Genomic DNA, 10,742 nt, shown 5'->3' with positions numbered 1-10,742 from the left:
ACCAACAAAGCAAGTTCCCCTCCTTATATAAACCTTTCCTTGACCCTTCACAACAACAAACTAATACTATATTTGTCTTTCTATGATTGACTTATTTCACTCAGCATAATGTCCTGTAAGTTCATCCAAATTATGTGGTGTTTTGCAGACTCTACATTATTCTTTAGTGCTGCATAGCATTCCATTTTGTGTATGTACCATAGTTTGGTCATCTACTCTTCTGCTACAAATCTTAGAGATAAGTCCCTTGCCAGATATGTAATTATCAGCAAATATCAATTTGTTGCTGTCATTTTTGTTATGTGCTTTTTGGTGGTATCGATTTCTTTGTTCCATACAATTTTCTATGCTGAGTATGTTTTGTTTATGAATCGTGTTATCACTTCCTTCATTGCTATTGTTTTGGTATTTGCTGAATATTTATGCTGGTCCTCTTTTTTATTTTGATGTGAAGGTTTATCATTTTTCTCTGAGGTTACTCTGTGATTTATAGTTTTCTTCCCAAGTTTAGAATAGTCTGTTCTGTCTTGTAGTTGTCTTGACTTCCTTACCATCTAGAAGTTCTGCAACAACACAGTTTTTTCCCTCTTTTTGGTTTGTAGTTGTCCTCATTTGTCAATTGAGGTCTCTGGTTCCCTGTTTACAATCTTTTAGGCTTATTTACTTTGGCTACTTGCATAGCTGGGTTGGTTTCTGGGTTATATCATCATGTGTGTTAATGGTCAGTTCTTGTTGGCTGTTGTTGCTTCTCTGTCCAAAGGGCTCTCTTTAGCATCTCTTGTAAGGCTGGTCTGGTTTTAACAAATTCCCTTCATTTCTGCTTATCTGGAAATGTCCTAATTTCACTATCATATTTCAGGGACAATTTTGCTGGGTACGTAATTCTTGGTTGGAAATTTTTCTCTTTTAGGGTTTTATATATACCATCCCACTGTCTTCTCGCCTGCTTGGTTTCTGCTGAGAAAGCAAAGCTTAGTCTTATTGGTTGTCCCTTGTAGGTAACTTTTTATTTTTCCCATGCTGCTCTCATGATTCTTTCTTTGTCTTTGGTTTTAATGAGTTTGATGATGATATGTCTGGGTGATTTTCTGTTGGGGTCTATCCTGTTTGGGGTAGGTTGGGACTTCCTGAATGGATATATGCTCATCTTTCATCATCCCAGGAAAATTCTCTTCCAACAAATCTTCGACAATTTTCTCTGTGGTTTTATTTGTCTCTTCCTGTTCTGGAATTCTGATGACACATAGGTTATTCCTTCTGATAGTATCCTACATGAACCTTAGGCTTTCTTCATTTTGTTTTGATCTTTTTTCTGATTTATCTTTTTCCAAAGAAGTGTTCAGGTAATTGCCTTCAATCTCCCTCATACTGTCTTCCATTGATTCAATTCTACTCCTTTGCCCATTCAATGTCTTATCTGTTTCTGAAAATTTAGTATTAATCTTCTGGATTTCTATTTGTAGATTTTGTATCATTTCTAATTTCTCATTTATTTTGTCATTTTGTTCTTGTATAGTCTTTTGAAACTGTTGTAAGGTTTTCTCTGTGTTGTCCTTGATCTGTCTCTCAGTTTGTTGAAGATACCTAAATATAATTCTTTTGAATTCCTTATCAGGGAGTTCCAATGCTGTGTCTTCCTCAGGGATGTGTTTTGGGTCTGTATCCTGGTCCCTTGTTTCTTCTGCTTTATCTTGCTTCTTTGTGTAGACTGTGATGATCTTTTGTCTCTGAAGCATTGTGATGTTTTGTGTTTATATTTAATCCGTGATTGTACGTTATAGTGACTTGTCCACGATTTTTGTTTTCTTTGTATGTTATCTATGTAAGCAGTATACTGTGCTCCTCTATTCACTAGTTGACAGCACTTATACACTCACCACCTGCCTCCTTTCCTGTTGTCAGCCTCTGGTATGTCCCTGCTGACCTTGGCAAACAGAGCCTATTCTTAGGTCCCTGGAATCTGAATGAGAATGCTATCACTAAAATCCAAAATGTTTGCCACTTGTAAAGATTCAAAATGGCTGCACCCTCGGTCACTTTAAATATCCAAAATAGCTGCCACGTGTAAACAATCAAAATGGCTGCACCTTACGGATAGCAGAAAGTCAACAGCTCAGGTTGTCTCCCTCCTTGCTGCTTCCCTTCCTAGTCATAGGCCACCAGTGCAGTTATCCCTGCAGCCCTTGGTGACCAGGGCTGATCTTTAGGTCAATTCTCAGGTCCCAATACCACTTGGAACTATTCGGGCCGCTGGTGCCGTCAGAGTAGCTGACAGTCTGCAGCTCCGTCTGTCTCCATACTCACTGTTTTCATTCAGTGCCTAATCCACTTCAGTATAGTTTTCAAAGCTCAAGGCTCTAGGATTATCTTCTATATCTCTGTCAATTGGTTCTTTTTTCTTTTCTTTGTTGAAGAGGGTCTGTGTCACTTGTCTGCCTATTCCTCCATCTTACCGAAGTCTGAGGCATAAGTTTTTGTCAATTATTTTTGTTATTGCTATTTGTTTTTTTACATAGGTCTAGAAACTAATTTAATTCTGTTTTGAACTTTACTAGTTTAGGCGAAGTCAGACATGTTTCCTAAAAGTAATCAATCCTCCATTTTAAAACACTAAAAATAGTGTTATGTAACATTAATAGAATATATTTTTATAATAATTTTATAACTAGGCAAATACTAGCCAAAAAGAACCCTCACTGCCATCAAGTCAATTTGACTCATAGCGACTCCTCCTTGGGTTTCAGAGGTGGTATCTCTGTGGAAGTGGACTGCCCAGTCTTCCTTCCATGGAGTGGCTGGTGGCTTTGAACCACCAGCCTTCTGGTTAGCAGTGAAGTGCATTAGGCACTTATGCCACCAGAGCGCCCCATGATAAACCAAACCATTAATCTTAAAGCTAAAATCACAATAGAAAAAATTCTAAAAACTGACATTTAATGAAGCTATGTCACAATATACTTCAAAATTAATTTTCAAATTTTGTTCACTCCCATCCTATGTTGTAGCTGTTTTGTCACTTGTTGCCAAGTCAGCCCTGACTCATGACCACCCTATGAACAACATAATGAAACACTGCCCAATCCCGCACCATCTTCCAGACTGCTGGTATGTTCAGGTCCACTGTTGTAGCTACTGTGTATTTTAACTGCTTTCCAACCTGGGAGGTTCATCTTGTAGCACTAAATCAGATAATGTTCTGTTGTGATCCACAGAGTTTTTATTGGCTACTTTTCAACAGTAGATCACCAGGGCTTTCTTCCTCGTCTGTCTCAATCTGAAAGCTCCACTGAAACCTGCTCTCCATGGATGATCCTGACTGTACTGGAAATTCCAGTGACATAGCTTCTAATATCACAGCAACATGCAGCAACTGAAGCACGGCAAACTGACGGATTTGAGAGATGAAGACTAAGATATAACACAGATGATAAATTGCAAATATTGCTGTATACATAAATGTATATCAGTGTACTTACTTATATGTTAAAATGAAAAATATGGGTAAAACTAATTTTATGAGACAGAGTAAAAACCAAAACATGTTTTTCTATTAATTTAGAATTTACTACTCCAAATTATTTTAAGAAAGTACCTATATTCTATCTAAATATTGTATTTTCTTAAGAATTTAGACAAGTCTAAAGAGTCTGAAAATAATTTATAAAATAATTTATTTATAAAAATAAAAGGACATGGAAAATGTAGACATAAATCATTTAAAATTAGAAATCCCATTAGATATTTAGCAAAAGAAAGCAAATCAAAACATTCATTAGGAAATAGAAGTTAGAAGAGTCCAAATAAGTGAAATAATAAAATTATATATATGGTAAAATGGTAGAAAAGATAACGTAAGAAAAACCTTCTTAGTTGATTCTTTTTTCTAGAAGTACAAGAAGAATCAGCATTTCCTCACATCATGTTATTAAATAAAAAATTCAGAAATAATTTGAATATTGCTTATGGGAAAATTGGTCTTCAACATCTCCCAAGTAGGAGACATTAGAAATACATTTGTTTACCATCATTTCACATTAAGGAATTGCTGATCTGGTTAGTAAGCTTAAGAGAAGCAGAACCATAACTCTCAAAACAAGTCTCTAAACATGAACATTAAACTATAATGTCTCACGATACATTATTCCATTCATCACCAGCAGTCAAAAATTATTTCTAAATTACATCAACTGGAGTTTTGTGTGTTGCTAACAACAAAAAAACAGATATTTTTCCTTACCAATTCATATTCATCAAAAAGTTGTATGAGGGAAGGTGGAATAAACATATGAAAGCCTTGTAAAAAAGCATTGATCTGAGGCTGAATGGCTCTTGTCATTCGAAGTTCAGTAACAAGCTGGACATACTCTGCCTGTAAAGAAAAAAAAGCTGAAGGCAACAGCTTTATCTTGTTTATCAGCATGTAACCCAATCCCCCAAAAGTGGTTGTCACCTTGTAATTACTTAACAAAGAAGAGTGAATCCATACGTTCATCAAACTCATCTAATACATACTTAGAACTTGATGAAATGGCTCATTTTAACAAAGTCAATTTGATTCTAAGTAAGGTAAGCTATTTGCAGAATTTTAATTCTTATGTTTTGTAAAAATTATTTTATTCTTAAGTTTTGTGAAAATTTCACATAATTACAATTATGTTGAGATAATTTCATTCTCAGTTAAGAGGTAAATATTTATAATCATTTGTCATCAATATTCATACATCTCAGAAAACAGGAAAACACTATTCACTAAACTGGTTAACCCAAAGTTCTAGTAATTACTAATTAATTATCCATGACTTCCCTCACACTCTATCTAAGTGACTGATATCACATCTACCTTTGATATAATTTTTAATCTGACCTTGTCCCTAGACCTCTATTTCTAGCACTCTGGCTTAAGCCATCATCTCTTACCTGGATTAATGCATTATCTATGTGGTATCTTTGTTTCCACTTCTGCCTCTGTACTGCTTCTTCTCCATCATAGCCAAAGTGATTTTAAAAAATACATATAATGCAGATCACATAAAGCTCCTGCTCAAGTACCTATAATGGCTCATGACACCTAGACTAAAATCCAAAGTCCTCACTAAGTCTATAAAACTCTAAATGACCCAGCCTTTTTCTCTGACCTCATTTTCTTCCACTCACTGCCCCTTGCCCACTCATTCAACTCTACCTTTATTGGCCTCCTTGTAATTCCTCAAACACAAACTTGTCTAGGCTCAGGATCTTTATTCTTCCTGGTCTCTCTTCTGAAATGTCTCATTAGAATGTAATCTCCCTGAAGGCAGCAGCTTTATCTTGTTTATCAGCATATAACCCAATCCCCAAAAAGTGGTTGTCACCTTGTAATTACTTAACAAATAAGTAAAGAGTGAATGCATACATTCATTAAACTCATCTAATACATACTTAGAACATGATGAAATGGCTCATTTAAACAAAGTCAATTTGATTCTAAGTAAGGCAAGGTAGTTGCACATATTTTATTTTAAAATAAAAGTATTGCCTATTAAAATTCAACTGGTGACAAAAAATATACTTTCGCTCAGACTAGAATGAACTATAATATCTATATCAGCTGTTATTTATGTTTTTAAATTACTTCTAAGTAAAACTTTGTGAGTTAAAAGTACTATGTGGTATATAGTTCTCATTTCCCAGGAATGAATACTCTTAACACTGAGGAGAGAAAGCCTGTTTAGCCCCTTTCTTTTATTCTTTCTTGGCACTAATCTGATACAGTGTTCAAAAAAAACAAGAAAAGAGGCGCTGAGCCAGCAAGTTATATATGACTGGTGGCTATGAATTCTCTGTACCTTACAGCTACACAAGGGTCAGAGTGGATTCCTCATCATCCTCCCCGAACATCATGTGGGTGACTGTGCAAACTGGCACAAAAAAGCTATGTCTGCTACTCTATCTACCCATACCCCTAAATCCTACTTCCCACCATCTAAAGGTTTTTCTCCAGTATATAGAAATTAATCAGTTAATACATATTACATACAGGTAATTACTACAGAGATGACAGACACATATGTCAAACTCAAGAAATAATATATATAACACACTTCCAAGCATGACCAGCACAGATTTCAGTATTAGCACATGACTACCTTTTAGTTTATGTCTGCTCTAAATGAAACTGTGTAACGAATGTACACATCTGTTCTGCCTTTTCCTTCATTCATTACGCATCTGTATGCTTAAGGCTAGACCTGGTTGTTGCTGGGTGCCATCAAGTTGATTCTGAATCATGGTGACCCCAAAGCAGAATTTCGCTGTAGCATTTCCTAGGCTGTAATCGTTTACAGAAGTAGATTGCCAGGTCTTTCTCCTACCAAGCCACTGGATGGATTCAAACCACCAACCTTACAGTTAGCAGCCAAGAGCTTAACCATTATGCCACGAGGGCTATATGAGATCCCATTTTCCCTAAACAAGAGTAGCATTTTCCCAAAAGGTTTTAGTTTTATAATCTCAGTGTTCAAGACCTTCACAAATTAAGAAGCATGAAAATAAAGGATCGGTGAATTGCTCAAACACTCTTCGCCTATTTATCACTGCATTCCACCACATCTATCAGAATAATACATATTCTATTTTTAACAACTGCTGTTAGGTGATACCACAGCGACCCCATAGCAAAACAGAAGAAAAAAAAAACCTACCCACCCCTGCACCACTGCCACCATGATCAGCTGCAGACTGAGTCACTGTGATCCATAAGGTTTTTCGTAGCTGATTTTCAGAAGTAGGCCACCAGGTTTTTCTTCCTAGTCTATCTCAGTTTGAGAGCTCTGCTGAAACCTGTTCAGCCAAACAGCAACATGCAGCCCTCCACTGACAGGTAGTGACTGTGCATGAAGGACACTGACCAGGAATCAACCTCAGTTCACCTGCATGGAAGGTGAAAATTCTACCACTGAGCCACCACTGCTTTTATCAATGAATTCCTGTGATTCTGTGATACATTCTATTTTTGAAAATTAATTTTTATAAGTACACTAATCTTTCTTCACACTTCCCCTTCTGTTTCCTCTAATATTAATTATTTTCCATATTTATCTTAGTAAGTCTGTCCATAGTTACTGAATACCAATTTGTGAAAATCAGCTCCTTCAGATCCCAGTCTCCATACTAATTAAGTAATTTAAATGGGGAAGGCACTTGGTTTAAGTTATTTTTCAATATAAAAAAAATAAAATCCAAGTTATCACAAACTCCTCAGAGTTGTTTAGTAAATAAAAGTTTCTAGATAGCTGAAAGACCAACTATGTTTAAATAATAAGAAAACTTGAGACAAAATGTTTCTAAAATATTACATATTTTAATATATACGATTAACATTTTAGAAACAGTATGATATGTATTTTTCTGACTTCTTAAACAGCGTATATTTAAACAATAACACAAAATATTTTCTCAACAATATGATACTGTGAATATTCACTATTATTACAGGCTATGAATATCCATATTACTATGGGTTAACATTCCAATTGTTCCCACTACGCAGAAATACACTAGCTTCATTTCTCTTGTCTATGAAGGTGCCCAAGTGACTCACCTCTGCCCTTTTTCCCCTATATAACTCCACTAAATATCTTATATGCTTTAATGAAATAATGTGGACATGTAGATGACAATGAGTCCAGAAAACACTCGCATTAACAGTCCCATAATTAAACATTAAAATTTACCTACCCTAGCAGTAACAGCAAAGTTCAACAAGACCAAAAATGACAAATGCTATCAAGGGTATTGAGAGACTGGCACACTCATACACTGCTGCTAGGACTATAAAATGGTATAACCATTGTGGAAAACAGTATGTCACTTCCTCAAAAAGTTAGAAACAGAAATACCATTTGATCTGGCAATCCCACTACTAGGAATACATCCTAAAGAGGTGAGATCCAGGACACGAATTGATATACACACCCATGTTCATCACAGCACTATTTACAATAGCAAAGAGAAGGAAACAAACTAAATGCCCCTCAACAGGTGAATGGAAAACCAAGCTATGATACATACACACAATGGAATACTATGCAACATTAAAGAACAATGAAGAATCTGAGCATCATCTCATAACATGGATGAACTAGAGGACATTATGCTGAGTGAGATAAGTCAATCACACAAGGACAAACAATGTATTACTCTGTTATTATAAAACACCAAGGAATGAATTACACAGGGAAGGAATTATAAAACACCAAGGAATGATTTACATAGGGAAGGAAAAGTAATTTTGTGTTAGCAAGGGTCAGAGGGGATATGAGGGAAAACTGCTTGCTAGTTAAGAGACAGGTGTTGATTTGGGAGAAGAGAAAGACAATATAATAGAAGCGTATGACCAGCACAATACCATTAAGGAAAAGGAAGATATAGAGAGATGCATAAGAGGTGCAGACAATAAAGGTAAATACTATTACATACAGAATATTACATTATCAGTAACAGCAAACACTAATCTATGGATTACTGCATGGTTTAAAATTAGAAAGGAAATGTGTCACAGTTGTATCCTTTCACCGTACTTATTCAGTCTGTATGCTGAGCAAATAATTGGAGAAGTTGGACTGTATGAAGAAGACCATGGCATCAGGATTGGAGGAAGACTCATTAACAACCTGTGATATGCAGATATGAGACACAACCTTGCTCCCTGAAAGTGAAGATGATTTGAAGCATTTACTGATGAAGATTAAAGACTCCAGGCTGCAGTAGGGATTACACTTCAACATAAAGAAAACAAAAATCCTTACAATCGGACCAATAAGCAGCATCACGACAAATGTAGAAAAGATTGAAGTTGTCAAAGGTTTCATATTGCTTGAATCCACAATCAATACCAGTGGAAGCAGAAGTCAATAAATCAGAAAACATATTGCACTGGGCAAATCTGCTGCAAAAGACCTCTTTGGAGTGCTCAAGAGCAAAGATGTCTCCTGTTGAAGACTAAGGTGTGCCTAACCCAAGCCATGGTATTTTCAATCACTTCATATGCATGTGAAAGGTAGACAGTGAATAAGGAAGACCAAAGAAGAGTTGATGCGTTTGAGTTGTGGTGCTGGTGAAGAATACTGAAAGTACCATGGACTGCCAGAAGAACTAACAAATCTGTCCTAGAAGTTCTAAGTGCAGCCAGGATGCTCCTTGGAAGTGAGAATGGCCAGACTTTGTCTCATCAACTTTGGTCATGTTGTCAAAAGGGACCATTTCCTGGAGAAGGGTATCATGCTTGGTAAAGTGGAGGGTCAGCAAAATAGGGGAAGGCCCTAAAAAACATGGATTGACACAGTGGCTGCAACAATGGGCTCATAATAGCAAGCATTGTGAGGCTGACGCAGGACTAGGCAGTGTTTCATTCTGTTGTACATAGGGTCACTACAAGTCAGAGCCAATTCAGTGACACCTAACAACAATCTATGGGTGAATACCTAGGTAGACAGGCAAGAAGATCAGGTATGGATAGCCAAATGGGAATATACCCATGACCACACATAGGTTGGGCAGACAAAGTTCCTACATGCATTATTTGTGTGAGCTTTAACAATGTCCACATTCAGTATAGAGCTAACAGGTGACAAAGGTAGGATAACTTCTTTGCCACAAGATAAGTTCCTAGGCCTGTGGGCTTGGGCGCAAGGTCATGAGGGACATTAAGCTCAACTGGAACAACACAGTACACAAAAACATTCTACATCCTACTCTGTTGAGTAGCAACTGGGGTCTTAAAAGCTTGCAAGCAGCCAGTTAAGATGCAACTACTGGTCTCTCCTCCTCTGGAGCAAAGAAGACTAAAAATCAAAGATGAATGGAAACAATTAGTCCAAAGGACCAATGGTCCCTGAGACCAGAAGTACTAGATTGTACCCAGCTGCCACTACTAACCACTCAGAAAATGATCAAAACTGGAGATTCTGGATAGAGTACGAGAAAAATGTGGAACAAACTTCAAAAAATAGTAAAAAAAAAAAAAAAAGACCAGGATCACTGTTCACAGACACAGATTGGAGAAAATCCCTGAGACTATGGCCCTTAGTCACCCCATTGGGCCTGGAATTGGACTCACTCCCATGGCTAACTTTCAGCCAAACAACAGAAAGCCCTATGAGCTGAACAAACACATTAGAGAGGTGTACTCCTTAGAGCAATCAATCCTCACAGATCAGAAGGGCAACGTTTGCACAGGGAGAAAGCTACGGAAATAGGAATGCATGGGCAAGAAGGACACAGGGTAAGGGTACCCACAGTGAAGAAGTACGAGGGAAGTTGTTACACTGTAGGGACTGCAATCAATGTCACACAACAAAATGTGTATGAACTGCTGAATGTAAAATGAATCTCCTTTGTATATTTTTCACCCAAACTGCAATAAAAAGTTAAAACATAAAAATAAATAAACCTAAAATCTCACTTTGTTCTAAGGTATTAAAAGAGCTGCTGTAACTTGGGGGAGGTTAGTGGGATGTCTTTTATTCCACAACAGATAGCACCTCCTAGTAAAGTCATAGCTGCTCCTACTATGTCAACTATTTAAAGACATAAAAAATACCAGATGATATGGAAAAACCAATCACTAACTTTATATGGGAAGGAAGGAGACCTCGGATAAGCAAAGCACTACTGAAGAAGAAAAACAAAGTAGGAGGTCTCACATTACCGGATCTCAAAACCTACTATACAGCCACAGTAGTCAAAACTGCCTGGTATTGGTT

The 10,742-nt window shown here is 36.8% G+C and overlaps 1 protein-coding gene across 1 annotated transcript in view; it reads right to left on the bottom strand.

Moving 5' to 3' along the window:
- Positions 1-10,742, bottom strand: part of HACE1 (HECT domain and ankyrin repeat containing E3 ubiquitin protein ligase 1) — a 246,142-nt gene that overhangs the window by 23,647 nt on the left and 211,753 nt on the right. Inside the window, exon 20 of the mRNA XM_042780944.1 lies at positions 4,238-4,369. Coding sequence (XP_042636878.1) covers positions 4,238-4,369 — 132 coding nt within the window. The remainder of the gene's footprint in view (positions 1-4,237; positions 4,370-10,742) is intronic.

The sequence above is a fragment of the Orycteropus afer genome, unplaced genomic scaffold (genome assembly GCF_000298275.1).
Source record: "Orycteropus afer afer isolate SDZICR_OR568_19922 unplaced genomic scaffold, OryAfe1.0 scaffold00072, whole genome shotgun sequence".
NCBI lineage: Eukaryota > Metazoa > Chordata > Mammalia > Tubulidentata > Orycteropodidae > Orycteropus > Orycteropus afer.
Note: the sequence above shows the minus strand (reverse complement) of the source record. Positions and strands in the feature narration are given on the sequence as shown.